A 20,324-nucleotide genomic window follows, 5' to 3' on the forward strand; every position below is an offset into this window, starting at 1 on the left:
CCCATTCTAAATGTCTGTCCTTTAATATGGCACTTGGAGAAGCGCCTAGCTGGCTAACTGGAAGGTCAGCGGTACCAGGCCACCAGCCGCTCAGAGATGTAGCAACCTGCTTCTGTAATAATTGCAGCTTTGCCCTTTAGGGCTGCTAAGAGTTGGCACTGATTAGACAATGGGTAGACATCCTACAATTCTTAGCATCGTCGCAAATGTTGTATAGCTCTTAAGGTCACCAGATAGAGTTAGCGGAACACTCAAAACCTAACCCCCTTGTAATGGGAAGTTTGTCATTTATCTTAGGTATATAAGGCAGATTAATTCAAATGTATAAAACACCAGTAATTCAAAACATTTGTACTACGTATTTTATTATATGCAGATGCCAGTGTATATAAAACAACCCTTGTGAAATAGAAATTCATGAAAATTCAGAGAGGTAGATGTTAAGGACTGACAAAAGAAGTTTGTATAGTATGGCACATGTAACTGTGAAGACAAGCTTTTGTACAAGCTTCAAATTTAGCTCTCCTTGAATATTCACTGGTTCATGAGAAGTGGCTTAGGAAACCTAAAATGGAAAGAAAAATGAATTAGAAAGTTGAATATATTTGTAATGGATGATTAATTACATATTTATCAATTTGTCATAAATTGCTCATGTATCTTGTTTTTCTAAATAGCAGTACATGATATATTACTTTTGTGGTACTTATTTGGTACGTCAATTTTAAAAGTACTTTCTATTAAAAACTGGGTCCATTTCCTCATCTGCATTAAAAAAAATAAACGGAACAGGTGAATGCACTGTGTATTACAGGGTCTCTAGGAAAAAATTAACACACAAAATGCTTACCTCACCTAAGAGTGCTATGTGATTGTCATACCCACTCTGAAGTGTGCATCACCTGCTTTATAAACAGACTTGCCGTGATCGCTATCAGAGTAGGATACACTTGACTGCAGCTTAAAAGGACTATTAAGTTTAAGTGTCAAGAAAAGTGAGCATCCCGAGAAAAGTTAAAAAAAAGAATACTTAAGAGAGACCCCCCTTTAGCGATATCTACTAAAAGATTCCATTAAAGTTTTAATTTCTCAAGATAAACATAGACATTGAAACCATGCAGGGACACTGACTGCACTAAACAGCCAAAACAAAACAAAACCCCCAACCATACACAGATTAAATGGAACTCAATAGAGAAGTGGATAATTGTCACAAGTCATAATTACCTCAAGGGCATATAGTACATGATATCACTTTATCCAGCAATTAAAATAATCTACAAGGTGTACGTGTGTGTTTATACAATACTCAATAGTCACGCCTTAAAAATCACAAAATGCAATCAACATGCAGTAAAATGCAAAAATAGCATAGGTATATCAACTTCAAGATAAGTTATCTGTGGAGGAAGTAAAGTAGCTTTAATCAGTTATGCTTGTTTTTAGAAGGTAATAGGGCAAAATATGTAATTCAAGATAGTGGGCATAGGACTCTTCCTTTGTACTTAATTTAAAGTTTGAAATTACTTCCTAACAAAAAGGTGTTCAGGTGACATGAGTAGAATTAGTATTAAAGCAAGCATCGGAAATGCTTACTTAGCCTCATGTAAGATAACTGAATCAGTGCACATTACAATGAGACAGGCAGAGAATTGTTTTAAGTCTAATTTTGCTGCCAAAGATTCAAAAGGTTGTTCAGAGTGGGGGAAAAAGTGTAATCTTGGCCGTGCTTTTGAAGTGCTATTAAAAATTTCAACGTCCTGTATGACTAATTTTCTTCTGAAAACTAACCCTAATACTAGGAGAGATAAAGTCTTAAAAAAAAGTGAAGTACCAAAGTGTTCATTTCTAGGTAACCTCAAATTTAGTGGAAACATAATGGCGTATCATTAAATTAGTACAACCATTCAAAATAAATATGGAACTAAGGTTTTAGAATGGAAAATTGCATACAGTATCATCCTATGTTTTGAAAATAAAAAAATTATTTCCATTAAGAGGTAATAATCTCAATAGTGGGTATGTATAGACATAATGAATCATTGGGATTTCTATTTTTCTTTTAGTTCTAGTTGCTAAACTGACCTGGGGTTTCTTTCCTTTTCATTATAAAAGCCGTACAACTTTTAAAAAGTTATGAGTAAACACTCAAATTTATTTATTTATGTGCATTGGCACACACTACTTGTGATGTAGTCCAAGGACCAAAATCTGCACTATAACCTGGGCACTTGTGACAAAGGCAGATTCTAGGGCCTCGTAGTGAGGCCCTACAGAATGAACACTGCATTTTAACACGGTGATCCAACTTGTATGAGGCATTGCGTATACATCGTGACACTCTTTCCATACTGCTTCATCTTCCATTGCCCGAAAGGCTCCAATCCCTTCTGATACAGCTGGAATTAGTAGCCATTGTTTTACTTTTGAAATTAAGAGTCTTATCCAAGCCATATTCATACCCTTAAATCATTTTAGATACTTCTCTCCCGACTCCTGTGAAATGAAAACATCCCAAACTCAACAGTATTTTATTCCAAATACAAAGAAATCACTTTATAAAGTGAATAATCCATGAATGTTCCCCAAACTGCCATGAAGAATGAAATGAATACTGTTGAAAGAAATATTAAAGTTACTTAAAATTACTTCCTTTTGGAGAACCTACTCCTGCTTTTTCCTAAGCCTTAGTCATCATCTTAACCTACCATTGTATTTACCACTGTATTACACACAGACTCCCTACACACTCGCAAATCCACAAAGGTTAATCAGGGAGGGGCACAATATGTAACATGCTATTTTAGGAGTTAACTTCCTACACTTTGAGGAGTCAAGATGTTGTTATCCTTATTAAACTACTTCATCTTGCATTTACCCCTACTTGTTAAAATGACCTACAGGTGGGCCCTAGTAAACAGTAACAGTACAGTAAAACCTGCGAAAGCTGTAACTGGTATAAGGTGGAAAGCTGTTAAAAGCAGGAAAAACTATTATTTTCGACTAAAATATCAAAAAAGTGGAAAGACTACACCCTGTCAAAGCAGAAAACCAGACAGTCTCAGAGTTCCAACTCTCATGGGGTTCATTGTAGTTATGTAATCCTCTATTTAAACCTCTGGTGTAAAATAGGAATTATTAGTCTTCAAGACTACCAAAACAGCAAGTTTCTCCTATCTTCACTTTCTTTCCAAAAGACTAGAAATTTACAGTGCCAAACAAAAGTAATTGGAATCCTTTGTCGTCTTTATAAAGTGTTGCAAAGGATTGCCTAGTTACTCCTATTTTGTGAGGTTTTAAAACTTACCTTTCAAAGATTCATCTTCCTACAAAAATGAACAGACTTTCTGGGGTCTAAAGGGATTTGTACTTGAAGACACTCCAGTCAGCAAAGGGTCATGTTGGGCATTCTGCAGACAAAACTGTTTCAAATCTGCAGCTGCCTGGGAAACCTACACACAACAGAGGAAAGAGTAGGTGGTGAGAATGTTATAGGTTTTCTGAAATCCTTCCAACAATATGTGACAATGATAGTATGTATACTTAGTAAAGGTCAATGAGCATATGCTGAGCCCTTACACTCAGACACCAGTCCCTGCCTGCCCCTTGTCACTGCCAGTCAGATACCCCTCACACACCTGAGGATTTGGCAGACCTCCCCTTTCCCTAACCGTGGAGCCCCTGGGGGTTAAGGTTGGTGTTTGGATAGTGCTAGACCCGGCAAACTCAGTACCATAGAGACAATTCGCATACAGCAAAATAAGGACACCGTGCAAGTGTCTATATGTTTCTAGGAGTGTAACTCTTTACAGATAGAAAGCCTCATCTTTCTGCTGGGGAGTAGCTGGTGGTTTTGAACATAGCTTACTTTGTGGCTAGCCGCCCACCGTGGAACCACTAGGCCCTAGGGCCCCAGCCCTGGGCAAGGAACCTGCTAATCCTGCATCACCCCAGCTCAGTGGCCCTCTTCCCTTTCTCTACTATCCTGTGGGCCCCACCCTCCTTGGCCCTTTTCAGTCCCATGGCCAGCCTGTCTGTAACCTTGTGTAAAGAAAAGTTGAGGGCACACAAGCTTCTGGCTTATGGTGGTGGCCATCATGGGGCCTATACTACCAGAGGCGTCACCTCAGAATTTTTTCAAACTTACCGTAAGTATGAAAGGTTTGATAACAAAACTTTTCACTTACCTATGATCTTTTTCCGACCTTTCGCATTTACAGCAATAATAAAACATCTATTTTGCACATTACCCAACCTAGGTTTCTTTCTACATTTAGCTCCCTGCCTGCAGAGCCATCACACGTCTGTCAAGCCCACAGCTGAAGCAACCAACTCTCCCCCAAAGGCCTCCGCTGGTTCCATACTCATCACTGACTGGAGCCACTGTTAGAGCTCTTCATGTGGAAAGGACATTGCTGGTAGGTTTTTGGAGAGCCATTCCAACAAGGGCCCGAGGGGCCTTACAGATTGGCATAGGGGAGGTTATGCTATTACCCTTAGCACCCTAAGGAGACGAAGTTCTGCAGTGAGAAGAGTTACAGGGGTAATTTGGCCGGGGGGGGGGGGTTGCTACAAAACGGCCCCCCCTCCTCCATGGCTCAGACTGCAGCTGTTAGCCTCCAGGTTCTCCCCTTGGATTCCAAGCCCTTCAGGACCACCCTTCAGGACCACCAGCATTTTGCTCCTTTCCAAGAGGCTCTTCACAGCCTACAGGATGGTAGCAGGTGGTTGGGACTTCAAAGGGGGCATGGGCAGCAACACCCAGCAACCATTTTGTCCATTTGCCTGAGGCCCAGATCCTTCAACTTTTCTAGTCAGCTGCTAGGTCTGTGAGTGCCAGTGCCCCTAACACCATGTCCTTGGGTCCAGAGCATGGTGGTTCTGACTATCCGGCCTCCAAGGGTGCCTCACATGCTCCTCTTTGCAAAATGCCAATTTTGCCTAACGATCAATCTTTGGAACCTAACAATGTTGGCAAGTGAGGAGTTGGATGTATTCTGTTAAGGTAATACAGATAGATGTAAACAGAACTGCAAAACTGCCAAAATGCCTTAAGACTCAGGTGGCATTCCATATATAATCAAGGGAGTTTCCCCACACCCCCCAAAAATGCCAAATTTAAGAGAAACAGGTAAGCTCCTTAAAGGCTGGAATGCTGTGTTCTATCAGTCCTTCAGTTATATGAGCAGAAAGATAACTTTTTTTCACTTAAAAAATCATTTTATTGGGGGCTCTACAGCTCTTATATCATACATCAATTGTATCAAGCACATTTGTTGCCCTCATCATTCTCAGAACATTTGCTTTCTACTTAAGCCCTTGGTATCAGCTCAGCTCATTTTCCCCTCCCCCCTCCCTCATGAACCCTTGATAATTTAGAATTATTATTTTGTCATCTTTCACTGTCCAATGTCTCCCTTCACCCACTTTCCTGTTGTCCATCCCCCAGGGAAGAGGTTATATATAGATCCTTGTAATGGGTTCCCCCTTTCCACCCCACCTTCCCTCACCCTCCGATATCACCACTCTCACCACTGGTCCTGAAGGGACAATCTGTCCTGGATTCCCTGTGTATTTAGTTTCTTAATATTAAACAGTTACAGTTCTGTAAGATCAAATAAATGAACTGAATGGTTCAGATGTACAAAATGACTAAATGATGTCCTTGCCCAAAGGCAAGTCTTTGTGAGGTTAAGGAAGATGGAAAAATAAAATGCTCTCTTTTCTTTCTAACAGTCTTAAATACAAGCAAAGAGGGTGAGGGCAGATGTTGATTCTAACTGGGTATTTGTAAAGAGGTTCCTATCAATATGTCCTCTGTAACAAGAAGTCCTACAGACTGCAGCTATCCCTCATAGTGTACATGAGTTTATTAGCGCGACTAAGGAGTACTTTAGCAAATGGTTAGCTCAGATGCCAACTGAAAGGTCAGTGGTTTGAACCCACCTACTGCCATGCTGGAAAATAATACGGCAGTCAGCTTTCATAAAGATGCGTCCTGGGAACTCCCCAAGGGGTAGTTTCTACACCCCTACAGGGTCACTATGCACAGAACTGACTCAAAAGCAATGAGTTTGAGGTTTTTTAGTTGAAAGGGGAAATGGGTCATAGCATTTTTCACCATATTTCACTACTTGGCTGCATTCACCTCAACCAGCCACTAAGTAGAGTAAAATGTGTTTGTTTTTCTAGCACAAAGTGACCATATGCCCAAATTTAATCCCCTTCCTTTCACAATCTTCTCACTATGTAAGAACAACAGGTCCCAGATCTTATGAAACTGTCTAAAGAACAAGGCAGACAAGCTGCAGACAAAGAGTTATTAGACAGGAATTGGGTGGCCACCTAAGGGAAAGTCTGAGGAGGTGACATTTCAGCTGAGATGCCAATGACAAGAGAATCAGCTAAGTTTCTCCACAGAAACAGCTTTCCAAGCAAAGCGGGGAGCTGAGACATAGGCTGTTAAGTTAGAACAAGCTCCTAGCCTCCAAGGCAATGCAGTAATTATCTGACAAATACAGCAGCACCTCAAGAGGTTGAGGCCCTATAACTTGGCATAATTATTAGTGTCCCTCTTAAGTATCGTAGGGTTGGAAAGTTTATCAAGCCCTTGTAAGAGAATTCCTGCCAACTGCATTCAAACAAAAGTTTAAACAAAGTAAACTTGCATTAGTTCCAAAGACTGTATCACAAACAGGCATCAAGTAGAGCCAGTCATAGATAAAAATAAACCAACCTCAACTGCTACCAAGTCCATTCTCACTCACAGTGACCCTATAGGGCAGGGTAGAACTGCCCCCTCTGAGTTTCTAGGGCTTTAACCCTTTGGGGTAGTAGAAAGCTCACCTATTTCCTGAAGAGCAAGCTGGTGGTTGTAAACTGCTGACTTTGTGGGTAGCAGCCAACATGTAACCACCATGGCTCTATCTGCTAGGAAGTGGATAAAGTAGGTTCACATTGAAGATGACATTAAACCTCCCCAGTCAGTGATGTTAACTAAAGAAGGGTTCCTTTATAGTAGCCCCTTCCCTCCTTGCTACTGCCCTCCCACCCCGCAGGATCTGAACCACAAAATCAAATCACTTGTCCTGGCTTTAGTGATTTTCTGGCTGGAAACCTCAAAAAACAGCCTGCATGGCAGGCATTGGGTTATGGAGTTATGCTGAGGGGCTAGAGTGTTTACGGTAAACCCCTTCCAAGGCAGCTGGTGTTCTTAAGACCGAAGTGAAGATCCCTATGTGGGCATACTGCTTTTGGCTACCATCGGTTTAGTTGGGCCTCCCCCCACTCACCTGTGAGAAAGAAAGTTACTCCTGAATGATTATGGCTAGATTTAAAGTCAAACCTTCCAAAATCATGCTAAAACTTGTCAAGAGTTTCCACTAAAATGAGTGACCAAAAAGCCTGCACCATCAGAACTTGTGAGGCCCAGAAAACTAAAACAGTTCTCACAGGTGTCACTGCGTGGGATTTAAAATTTCATTGTTGAATGCAGCCAAGACCAGCCATAAACCGCTGGGATGAGTGCATTTCAAACAGCACAAACTCACTGTCATGGAGTCAATTCCCACTCGGGGTGGCCCTATATTGGGCAGAGTTGGAATTGCCCCCATGGGTTTCCAAGACTAATTTTTTTAATGGGAATAAAAAGTCACCACTTTCTCCTGAGTTGAGTTTGAACTGCCGACCTTGCTGGCAGCTCAACCATTATGCCACCAAGGTTCCTCTGCAGTACTCTTGAAGGGCACTTAAAGGGACTTAAAGGGACCGGGATGAGGAAAATCCCAAACCGAGGCTGAGAGGAATTTCCCTTCTCTCTTGAGGTTGAGTAAGTTGGGTCCCTGACATTTCTATGCTGAGTAGGTCAATGGAAGATCATGTTACTTCACAAAACATTTGAGAGTAAAGGGGAAAAAAAGCTAGTCTGCTAAGTAGAACATCATCTTGTAAACTGGTTCTTCCAGCAGGGTACACGACTTTGTATTTTCTGTTTCTTGTTTCTAACAAATGTCTACCTCGCTCACCTCCTGCACTAGAAAGAAGCCAGTCCACTTTGGGTTTTAAAAACCGGGAAATTCTTACAAAAGCAACTTGATGTCACGCTATCACACCAGCACACACCCCAATGGCTTTTGCCCCTAGTACCAGGCCAAGGGCAGCCGGCCGCCCAAATAAACAAAACCAACCAGTGCCACCCTAATCGGTTTCCCGGTAGAGACCATGAGATAGCCCAGGGTCAGAGCCGTGCAAAGCGTGCTGAACTGATTCGTACCAGATGGTAACCTTGGGCAAAACTGGCGTCCGTGAAGGCAAGCAAGAATTTAGTTTGTCTGTGGTCGGTAGCCAAGAAATACGGTAAGGATCTGCCATTTTAAAGGAGCGGGTTTGTGAAAATTCTGACCTGCAAAGAAAACTGCTGCAAATCGAAAACCACCACGTCCGGTGAGCAGACGTGAGCCGCGAGGAGCGGGAAGGAAGGGCAGGGTGCGGGCGGCGCGACAGCGCGGGCGGGCGGGCAGCCAGGGCGCAGCGCGGGGACCGGGCCGCTCAGGGAAGTCCCGAGGCGGAACAGCGGTTCACCCGCACCAGCGCGCGCGGCCCCGTCTCTCACGCCGGTGGCTCGCACCTCGCCGCCGCCCGCGCGCGTGCCCCCCGGACGGAGCTGGCGCCCGACGCGGAGGCGTCCCGCCCGCGCCCGCCAGTGGGCCGCCGGTCCCACCCGCCGCCGCCCCTCCCCCTCCCCCGGCCGGCCCGCCCGCCCCCGCTCACTTTCACACGGTTGAGCCCGGCCTCCAGCCGGAGCTGCTGAACCACTTTCTTCATGGCGGCGACACTGGAAGAGCCAGACATGGCGAGCAACAGGGCGCGGAGACGTTCGTTCCTCGGTCGTCGGCTCGGCGGGTGAGTTGGCCGCGCAGGACGGCGAGGCAGCGCGGCAGGGGGCGGGGCGCCGAACTTTGTCTCCAAGTTTCCGGTTCTGGGCGCAGCGGCTCCACCCTCGGCGCGCGTGCGCACTCTGCCCCGCCGAGGCCGCGCCGGGCGGGAGGACGAGCGGAGCGGAGCGGAGAAGGGAACCCCGTGGCGGGAAGGGGCGGAGCGGACGGTGGGCCCGGCCGGATGCCCACCTGCTAGTCTCTCTCGCCGAGGATCTTCCGGAAGAGGTAAGGAAAGAGCCGGTGGTTTGCCTTCCAGACGTGCGAGGAGCTCTGAAGAGACCGATGTGGGAAGTCAGACGCTGGTGGCCGGTGGCCAGGATCGGTCCCCACATTGCTGTCGGAGTGTGAGGCAGGGCTGAAGGTCAAGGGAGGGCCCGTCGGGGCTAGGTTTCACCGGCCCACTCACAGAAAGTGACCCGAGGTAGTCCAACGGGCGTCGTGTCACCGCAGTTATCCGTTCCATATGGGGCACTCGTAATTGTTGTGTTTTTAAAAATAAAACGGTTTTGTGTTTTCAGAAAATTTGCTCGTTTTTTTTATTTCAGCTGTAATTTGTTAACTCTTATTGAAATGGATCACAAAAAAAGGATTCCCAATCACAGTAGTATCCAACTGAACAAAATCAGCCCAAACCAGTGCATGGTCCAAGGCAGTTTATAGTTTCGGTTGCTAGGTACAGAGTCAACCCTGACTCATAGTGACCCTATGAATAACCGTGAAACATTAGTCTGCCACCTTCGTTCCCGTTTGAGCCTTTGGTTATAGCTATCTCAGTCCATCGCATTGAGGGCCATCCTCTATTTAAATGAACTTATGCATTATCATGTATAGTGCTCTTCTTTGGAGACTGGTTCTTCCTAATGAGGTGCCCATGGTATCTGAGACAAAATTGTGTATTCTCCCTTCTGGCTCTACTTGTTCCAACATAGATATTTTCATTCTTCTAGCTTTTCAGTATATAGTCGATATTCTTTGCCAACACCATAATTCAAAGGGAACAGTTTGTATACTGTCCTCACTCATGTCCAGCTTTCTCCTGAGGAAATTGAAAATACTGTGGTGTGGGTCAGGTACACCATAGCTGTCAAAGTGACATCTTTGCTCTTTACACTTAAAAGAGATCCTTTGCATCAGATTTGTCCAATAAGACACGTGCTTTGATTTCCTGAGTTCTTCCATGAATATGCTTGTAGCCCCAAGGAAAAGTCCTTGACATTTTCTGTCTTCATTTATCATGATGTTTATTGGCCAGTTCTGAAGATCATTGTTTATGTTGAGGTACAAAGTTAATCTTTATCAGTAAATGCTTCAAGTCCTCATTGCTTTCCACAAGCAAGGTTATGTATGTCTTATTATATGTTGTTTTTAGATCAATGCCAACCCATATGAGATTTTCAAGGCTATAAATCTTTGCAAAGCAGATGGTCTCAACATTCTCATATTGAGTGGCTCGTGGTTTTGTACCGGCCACCTTACAGTTAGCAGCCCAGCACTCGACGGCAGTACCAAAAGTGCTCCGCATCCGCAAATAGCTGGTTGTTATGTCTTCCATTGCTGATGCCACATTGTTAAAGCCTAGCTTCTCTAATTTGTTCAGCATTCAGATTAAATAAATATAATGAATAGATACAACCCTTTCCTGACATTAAGACATGCAATGTCCCCTTGTTCTTGTTCAAACAACTGCCTCTACATATGTTTTACACAAGCACAATGAAGTGTTCTGGAGTTCCTGTGCTTTGACATGCTACGCATACATACTGTGATAATCCACACCGTCCACAGCGTCCCAAACTTACTTGGCTTAGTTGCCCCCTTTTAGGAAAAAAAAAAAAAAAAAAAAGAAATTACTCAGCTCCTCCCTGGCATTTAAAAAAAAGGTTTGTACTATAGCCCATAATCCAGGATAAAATGTAGATACCTGCTTTTGCAAGTGCTCCTTGATCATTCTGGAATCCCCTAGAAAGCAGTATCACCTATTTTGAGAAACAGATTAACATCTTTCTGTTATTCTCAGCTTTTAGGTAAGATCCATCTGATATAAACGATGATAGCCCTCATTCCATGTCTTCATCTGAATCAGGCTTAAATTTCTGGCAGCCTCTTGATGTGCTGCAATAACCATTTTTGAATTATCTTCAGCAGTTTACTTCTGTGTGGCATTGATAGGTGTTCAGTAATTTCTGTATTCTTTTAGATCAACTTTCTGTAACAGGCAAGGATATAAAATATTTCAGGATGAGTCAATTGACACATTGGCAGTAAGTTTAATTTTGGAGTTTGAGTCGGTTGGCCACCTACTTGTCTTCCAACTGTGTTGGCAGAGACAAGAGGATACCCTGAGTTCTGCATTTGTTTGTTTAAACATTTCCATCAGTATCCTGTCCATTCCTGAAAACTTGGTGTTTTTTGTTTTTTTTTTGGCCAGTGCTTTCAGTGCAGCTTGGACTTCTTCCTTTTACATCCGCTGGGTCTTGATCAAAGGATCACTATAAATTGTTCATCTTTAACCACGTCTTTCTGGTACATTGTATTTCTTTCTTCTTTTGATGCTTCGTGTTTTGCTTAGTATTTTGCCCATATTATCCTTCAATATTGCAATTCAAGTACTGAGTTTTTTCTTCCATTCTTTCAGCTTGAGAAATGTTAAATGTGTTTTTTTACTTCTGGTTTTCTAGCTCCAGATCTTTGCCGTTTCATAGAAATACTTTATTTTACTTCTGTGGCTTTCTGATCACAGATTTACAGGGACAGTTCTATCCTGTTGATAGGGTCACTATGAGTAAGAATTGACCTGATGGCAATGAATCTGTTTTCTTTTTTTAAAAATCATTTTATTGGGGGCTCAACAACTGTTATCACAATCCATACATACATCAGTTGTGTAAAGCACATTTGTACATTTGTTGCCTTCATCATTCTCAAAACATTTGCTCTCCACTTAAGCCCCTGGCATCAGCTCATTTCCTCCCCCCTCACAGTTCCCCCCTCCCTCATGAACCCTTGATAATTTATAAATTATTATTTTGTCATATCATACACTGTCCGACGTCTCCCTTCAACCACTTTTCTGTTGTCCATCCCTAGGGAGGAGGTTATATGTAGAACTTTGTAATCAGTTCCCCCTTTCCCTCCACCCTCACTCCAGATTCCCAGTATCGCCACTCTCACCACTGGTCCTGAGGAATCATCAGTCATGGATTCCCTGTGTTTCCAGTTCCTATCTGTACCAGTGTACATCTTCTGGTCTAGCCAGATTTGTGAGGTAGAATTGGAATCATGATGGGGGAGCCAGGGGGGAGGGGGGAAAGGAAGCATTTAGAAACTAGAGTAAAGTTGTATGTTTCATCGTTGCTACACTCCACACTGACTGACTCGTCTCCTCCCCACAACCCTTCTGCAAAGGGATGTCCAGTTGCCTACAGATGGGCTTTGGGTCTCCACCCTGCACTCCCCCTCATTCACAATGATATGATTTTTCCTTCTTTGATGCTTGATACCTGATCCCTTGGACACCTTGTGATCATTTTTATAGGGTGGTGTGCTTCTTCCATGTGGGCTTTGTTGCTTCTCAGCTAGATGGCCACTTGTTTACCTTCAAGTCTTTAAGACCCTAGATGCTATAACTTTGATAGCTGGGCACCATCAGCTTTCCTCACCACATTTTCTTATTCACCTGCTTTGTCTTCAGTGATCATTTCGGGAAGGTGAGCATCATGGAATGCCAATTTAATAGAACAAAGTATTCTTGCATTGAGGGTGTACTTAAGTGGAGGCCCAATGTCTGCGACCTAAATACTAAACCTACAAATATGTGCACATAGATCTATTTCCCCATCCTCATATATAAATATATTTACATATGTACATCCCTTTATTTAGATCTCTGTAAATGCCCTTTGCCTCCTAGCTCTTTCCTCTATTTCCTTTTACTTTCCTTTTGTCCCACTATCATTCTCAGCCGTCATTTGGGTTACAATAATTCCTCTCAGGTACCTTACCCTTGATCACGCCCTACCAGGACTCCTACACCCTTTTCATCACTGATTTGGATAACTTGTTGTTCCCTTGTCCCTGGGTTTATTAGCACCACTTCCATTCCCCACCCCTGTCCCTCTCCCATGTCCCCCCGAACCGTCGTTCCTGTTTTCTCTTCCAGATAGTTCATCCAGCCTCTTATTTAGACAGACCTGTGGAGATAATAACATGCACAAAAACAAGGCAGAGAAAAACAAAACAACAAAAAGCCAATGACAAAACAAAGAAAAGCTTGTAGTTAGTTTAAGGACAGTTTGTTAACCTTTAGGAGTGTTTTCTGGTCGAGTCTGATGGGGTGCCAAGCCCTGTCCCCAAAGTCTACTTTTGGTATTCCTTGGGAACTTCATGGCTCTGTTCCCCTTGATGTTCTGTTGCATGCCTTTAGTATTTTTCCTCAGTGTGATGGGATCAAATTGGGCACAATTCCTACATTTAGTCTCCAGTGTTGTCCCCTGTAGAGCTATGGGTCAGTGAGGGATGTCCTGTCTCAGTGGGGCCAGCCATAAGGTCTTCTCTGTGGACTGGCTGCTCTGAATGGGAATATTGTCCACAAGGCTTGGTGGGCCAAGATGTGGTCCCCTCTCTCTTCCTCCCCCTTCATTTGTTCCCGTGTGCTCTGATCAGACATGTCCCTCTCCCTGAGCTGCAGCTTCAGTGCTGTCCTCTGGCAGCTGTGCACATAGTTTGGATAGGGGCCGGCCCCTTAGACTTCTCCACTGGTTCCCTACTCCACGCCAGCATGTTGCATTCACATCTTGGAGCACAGGGTTGAAGTCTGGTCCCTCTTTCCCTGTGGAGATATAAACAATACCCTCCCCTTAGTTGGGTTAGTGCCCTGTTCCCCTACTATTCACCTCCCTTTTTCCCCCTTCCTTTTTAGTTGGCTACCATGTGTTTCTGGATTTGGTCTGACCCCTGCCATACTACCTGGTCCTCACCCCAGGAATGTTTGTAGCTTTCCCTGTGCCCCTTTTGCATTTTTTAAAAGCTTACCTCAGCAGACTCATGTTGTACTTGTCCTTTTGGCCTGGCTTATTTTGTTTAGCATAATTTTCTCCAGGGACTGATCTCTCCTGATAATATGTCTAAAGTACTTGAGGTAAAGTCTCACCATCCTTGCCTCTAAGGAGTATTCTGGGTGTACTTTCAAGAAAGATTTGTTTGTTCTTTTGGCAGCCTATGTTACTTTCAATATTCTATGCCAGCCTTCAGCCTTCCTTATTCACTGCCCGGCGTTCACATGCATAAGAGACAATTGAAAATACCATGGCTTGAGCCAGATGCAGCTTAGTCCTTAAACTAATATCCTTACTTTTCAACACTTTAAAAGGTCTGGTGCAGCAGATGTACCCAATGCAATGCATTCTTTGATCTCTTTGCTGCTTCCATGAGCATTGGTTGTGGAACCAACCAAGACAAAATCTTTGACAACTTCAATCTTTTCTTCATTTATCATGATATTACTTATTGGTCCAGCAAAGATTTTGGTATTCTTTACATTCAGTTGTAATCTATACTTGAGGCTACAATCGTTGATCTTCATCACCAGGTGCTTCAAGTCCTCACTTTGAGGAAGCAAAGTTGTGTCACTAACATCCCCAGTGATATCCCCCAAAATTACACATCCTCTTCTGAACTGAGCTGAAATTCCTGGCAGCTCCCTATTGATGGGCTGCAATCTTTCTTTCTTTCTTTTTCAAATCATTTTATTCAGGGCTCTTACAGATATTATAACAATCTATAAATCAATTATATCAAGCAAACTTGTACATATATTACCAGCATCATTTTCAAAACATCTTTCCACTTGAGCCCTTATTATCAACTCTTTCTTCCCTCACAATCTTTCTTGAATTATATTCAGCAAATTTTACTCGTATGTGATATTAATGATATTACTTGGTTATCTCCACATTCTATTTTATCACCTTTCTTTGAAAGCAGTACAAATATGTATCTCTTCCAATCAGTTGGTAAGGTATCTGTCTTCTAATTATTTTGCCATCGATGAGTGAGCACCTCCAATTCTGCAGGCAGCACCTGCTGAAACATTTCAATTGGTATTCCATCGATGTTTGGAGCCTTTTTTCAGCTTTGATTTGAATTTACATGTGAGCAACTGTGAGTCTTCATCACAATTGGCCTGAGTCTTCTTTCTGTTATCATGAAGCTTCTTCATCAATTCTCCACAGACATAGTCAACTTTATTCTGGTGAATTTTATCTGGTGTATAGTCACCATTTATGTCAGTGACAAAAGGTATTTCTAGTTAATAGGTCTTTCCTATAATCTTAAATAATTTCCTTACTAATTCATTTTAACTTTTTCTTTGGTTAAAAAAATCCTCATTTTACCCTTGGACACAAAACCCAACTTATTTACCAAACTATTTAAAACAGTGACTGAAATGTACTATACTATGTAAATTTAATAGTTTACTTAGTTATACAATGTATACAATATAAGATTATAGACCATAGTTTGAATTCCAACTCTACCACTACTATGCATATATATCTCTAAACAAGCCAATTAAACTTCTCTGAGCCTCTGCATCCTCACTTCCCAATGAAATAATAAAGCTTACTTCTTGGAATGCTTTTTGAGAGGGAAATGAAATTATATGTATAACATATTGTTCCTCTTCTTCATTAGGCTGCCTTGCTGATAATGTAGATCTAATAGCTCATCCATAGTTTATCCATTTGTAGTATTTATATTAGATATATCTGCTGCAAAATATCTTTTAAATTAAAGAAAAAACTTCCACTTTAATGAATAAGTTATGCTTGACCCAAGCCATAGTATTTTCAATTACTTAACAAGCATATGAAAACTAGAGAATTAAAAAAAGAAAGAGCCATCTCCACATACGGGATCACCACAACATGAGGAACTGTATCAAGGGTCATTGCATTAGGAAGGTTAAGAACCACTGCTATAGACTATCTGAGAAATGAAAAAGTCTATCTTGGAGAAAGTATAACTACTACTGGTAGAAAGACTTACCACTCTTACTTTGGGACATGTTATCAAAAAGGACCATTCCATGGAAAAGGACATCCGTGCTTAGTATCCGTGTCAATTGATTCAAACATACCTGTTATTATGAAGATAGTAAAAGACTGGGCAATGTTTCATTCTGTTGTATTCTGTTATAGAGTCACTATGAATCAGAGCAGACTCAATGATACTAAGCAAGATTAAGCATAAATAGCTTTCTGCAAAACCTTCCCATGCTTGTGGTAGTTGTAGGGTAAACCTGTAAACTTTAAGGTCACGATGCCTAGGCATCATCAGCTCTGTGGGAGAAAGATGTAGCAGTCTGCTTCCCCCCAAAATTTACAGCCTTGAAACACGTGGCAAAGAAACTAGATGGTGCCCAGCTATCAGAGAGGAAAAAAACAAAGAAAAACAGCACCTGGGGTCTTAAAGGCTTGTCTTCAAACAAGAAGCCATCTAAGTGAAGCATCAACTAATTCCACATGGAAGAAGCACTCCAGCCTGTGATCCAAGGATTGTAAATAATATAATCCCAATCCAAAGGGAGGAATGGTATCAGAGCATAAATTGTGAACACTTGGTTTGCAGAAGGCTGTGCATAAAAGTGGAAACCCAAAATCCATTTATAGAGTCTAGACATAGATTCAGCCTCGGATGAGTCCCCTCTGACCATGTCCAGGGATGTGAATAGCCTTAGAATCAGACAGATAACATTGTAAAGTTGCTTATAGTAGATACAGTTAGGTTAAAACGTAATATCTTATTTGATCTCCCTTTTGACACATTCAGAAGTTGCTTCAGTTTAAAGAAAAAGTAAAGGGGGAATACAGGGAGACTGAGCCTCCAGTGAATTCCACCTGACCATAGACTGGGACATGAATAGCCTGTTTGAAAGTGGATGATGACAGATGTATAGATTAAATTTTAATACTTTATAATTTGATCTTCCTTTTGATGTATTTTAAAGTTCTAGTTTTAATATCTTTTATTTTCTTTTCAATTAAGGTTTTCTTCTATTTTAATTTATTATTGTTAAGTAGGGTTTGGGGGGGTATGTTTTTCTGTATATTAAATCTAAAGTAAATCTATAGAAATGGTAACTTTATTAAGGGTTTCTTGGGGGTATGATAGGGGAGGTTGGGGAAAAATGAGCTCATAACGAGTACAAGAAAGAAGAAAAGTTTAAAAATCTATTGTGGTAATGATTGTACAAATCTTCTGGATATGATTGAACTATTGAATTTTTTGATATTTGGATTAAGTGCCAATTAATTTTAAAACAAAGATTTATAGTTTTATAAATCCTATGGGATTGCTATGAGTCAGCATCAACTCAACAGTAGTGGATTCCTTTTTTTGTGGTTTGCTTTTTGCTGTCAACTTGGCCCAACTCATGACCACTTTATATATATAAAAAAGAAACATTGCCAGGTCCTGTGACATCACTGTCAATGAAATGTTTGATTCTGTTGCATCTATAGTGCCGATACATTTCATGAAAGGTTTTTTTCTTTATCACTTTCTATAGGACTTTTGTGATTCACAGTTCATTTGGTTACTTTTTATGTAATCTGCAATATTTGTATGTTTAAACATAGTCCATTTCATGTTTCCAACTTTAGTATTTATGTACGATTTTCTAAAATCTTTTGAGCCTTTCTGTGCATTCATTATTATTGAACCATATAATTTTTTTAACTTACCAGTATTGTTATTTTTAGGCACTGAACAGAACATTCAAAATTCCTAAGCTTGGTTTGTCTGCTCTACTGATTTCCATAGTCATTTTGGGGGGGGGGGGAAGCATAGTAGATAATACTTTTGAAAGTAGAGACTAGATCAGAGATGGGAAAATAGATATATTTACAAAGTTAGCCCCTCCTTTGTTGCCTATGAAAATCCATTTCTGTTGTTTTCCTTAGTGAGGTCAGGTGTGGCCTTGGGATCCTTGTCAGTCAACTCTTACACAATTAATACCTGCTGATGGGAATTAGCATGCAAGAGAAAAGCAATTTTCCATTCCTGGCAGAGGAGTTATAAAACAAAATTATGCAGTAAATAAGAGATTAAACTGGAAAGTCTAGTCACATTTAATCTTAGAGTACTGAGCTATTAATCTTTTTGTTGAATTGTTGACATTGTTTTGGTTTTAGATATTTAATAATATGTAAAGAATTTGAAAACATTTGACTTGGATCTTAACAAATTATGGACGACATTATTGAAATATGGGATTCCAGAACATTACATTGAACTCAGCAGAACTTGTACTTTGACCAGAGAAGAGGAGACACTCAACAAGTCGATTGACACTGTGGTTACAATACGGGACTCAGACATAAGGAAGGTTGTGAAAATGGTGCAAGACTGGGCAGTGTTTCCTCTGTTGTAGGTAGGATTGCTATGAGTTGGCACCAACTAGATGACACCTAGCAACAAATGTCAACAATACCCTTCTTTTATAACTTCAAACTCCTGTTCATGAAGATCAAAGACTACAGCCTTTGGTATTGATTACTTGTAAACATGAAGAAAATGAATATCCTTCCTCAACTGATAAATGACATCATGATCAACTGAAAATAAAATTAAGTTGTCAACAATTTCATTCTACTTGGATCAAAAATCAGTGGCTGTGGAAGTGGCAGCCAAATGGAGCAATTGATTGCATTGGACAAAACTTTAGCAAACGACACTTTTACAGTTTTAAAATTCAAAGATGGAGCTTTGATGACTAAGGTGCACCTGACCCAAGTCACCATATTTTCAGTTGCCTCATACATACATGTGAATGATGGGCAATGGAGAGGAAAGACAGAAGAACAATTGATACATTCAAATTGTGGTTTTAGCAAAGACTATTGAATATATCTTCGATAACCCCCCAAAATGAACCAATCTGTCTAGTCTAGCCAATCTGTCTCCTCAGGACCAATCACTAGAAGACCTTATGTTTTTAATGTAAATCTTCAATGAGATGGCCTGGCACACTAACCACAACAATTAATTTAAAAGCATCAATTATTTTGGAGATGACACAGGACCACCATGCCCATGCATTGAAACTGATTTGATGGCAACTAACAAAGACTTTGAGAATTCCAAATATTCGATGTTAGGCTTTGGTATGTAAAATGTGATTTGGTTACAGTCAACACAAATTCTAAGCATGCCTAAAGTTTTAATTAACTTTTTTGGTTTTGTTAAAAAAGACTTCACTCCATTGGGGGGCACCCTATTGAAATTGCGTTGTTTCTCTGTTTTCTAGTAAATGAAGCCTAGGGATGCTGAGCCTATAGGAAAGCAAGTAGAACAAGGGTTTTGGGGAGAGGGGAGGGACATCAAGGGGGAGGGGAGATAAAAGGGAGATGATGTCAAAGACTCCAGGAAGGGAAAGTATGTTTGGAGACTGATTATGGAAGCAAATATACAATTCTATTTGATGTGATTGAACTATGGAATTATATGACATACTATTAACTCCAAAATTACAGCAAATTAAAAAAAATAAAAAAGCATAGTTCCAGGAATGAGTTTTGGGCTCACACTAAATCCTTCCTCCAACTTAAGAACAATTAGTTCTTACATCATGGCCCTGCTCAATACTCACCCTCAGGAAGGAACACAGGAAACACAGGTGCTATAGCAAAATGTGGTGAAGAATTTAGATGGTGCCCAGCTATTAGATAAAATAGCTGGGTACCATTAGCTTTCTGCACCACATTTGCTTATGTACCCACTTTGTCTTTAGTGTTGGGAAGGTGAGCATCATGGAATGCCAGTTTAATAGAACAAAGTGTTCTTGCATTGAGGGAGTACTTGAGTAGAGGCCCAAATGTCCATCTGCTACCTTAATACTAAACCTATAAATATATGCAAATAGATCTAGTTCACCATCATCATATATAAATAGTTACATATATACATGCCTGTATTTAGACCTCTCTAAATGCCCTTTGCCTCCTAGTTCTTTTCTCTATTTCCTTTTACTTTAGTCTTGTCCTATTATATTCAGCCTTCATTTGGGTTACAGTAATTCCTCTTGGTTACATTGCCCTTGATCAAGCCCTACCAGGCCCCCTACACCCTTCTCGCCATCGATTTTGGTTCACTTGTTCCCTTGTCCCTGGATTTGTTAACACCCACTTCCTTTCCCCTGCCTCCCCCTCTTCCATGTTTCCCCCCACCCCACACCCCCAACTATAGGTCTGGTGTTTTCTCCTCCAGGTTGTTTATCCAGTCTACCTTATCTAGATAGAGTTACAGAGATAATAATATGCACAAAAAACAAGACAGAACAAAACAAAGCAACAAAAGAAAACAAAACAACAACAGCAAAACAATGAC

At 41.3% G+C, this 20,324-nt stretch overlaps 2 protein-coding genes across 2 annotated transcripts in view; one reads left to right on the top strand and one right to left on the bottom strand.

Annotated features, from left to right (window-relative positions):
* Window positions 1–339: 339 nt before the first annotated feature.
* On the bottom strand, window positions 340–8,966 carry GNG5 (G protein subunit gamma 5). Its single transcript, XM_075557692.1, has 3 exons — window positions 8,770–8,966; window positions 3,308–3,452; window positions 340–565 (listed from the first exon to the last, which is right to left on the bottom strand). The coding sequence occupies exons 1-2, from the start codon at window positions 8,848–8,850 to the stop codon at window positions 3,327–3,329; spliced, it is 207 nt and encodes a 68-aa protein (XP_075413807.1). The 5' UTR covers window positions 8,851–8,966; the 3' UTR covers window positions 340–565; window positions 3,308–3,326.
* SPATA1 (spermatogenesis associated 1) overlaps window positions 8,849–20,324 on the top strand; it is a 91,737-nt gene continuing 80,261 nt past the window's right edge. The window contains exons 1-2 of the mRNA XM_075538776.1: window positions 8,849–8,863; window positions 9,133–9,161. Of these exons, the coding sequence (XP_075394891.1) occupies window positions 8,849–8,863; window positions 9,133–9,161 (44 nt within the window). The remainder of the gene's footprint in view (window positions 8,864–9,132; window positions 9,162–20,324) is intronic.

Source organism: Tenrec ecaudatus, chromosome 1 (assembly GCF_050624435.1).
Source record: "Tenrec ecaudatus isolate mTenEca1 chromosome 1, mTenEca1.hap1, whole genome shotgun sequence".
Lineage (NCBI taxonomy): Eukaryota > Metazoa > Chordata > Mammalia > Afrosoricida > Tenrecidae > Tenrec > Tenrec ecaudatus.

Excerpts from the sequence above, each read along its gene's own strand:
- GNG5 (XM_075557692.1), bottom strand. The coding sequence starts at position 8,850 with ATGTCTGGCTCTTCCAGTGTCGCCGCCATGAAGAAAGTGGTTCAGCAG. Across the intron at positions 3,453-8,769 it reads CCGGGCTCAACCGTGTGAAA|GTTTCCCAGGCAGCTGCAGA; the intron begins GTGAGCGGGGGC and ends TGTTGTGTGTAG.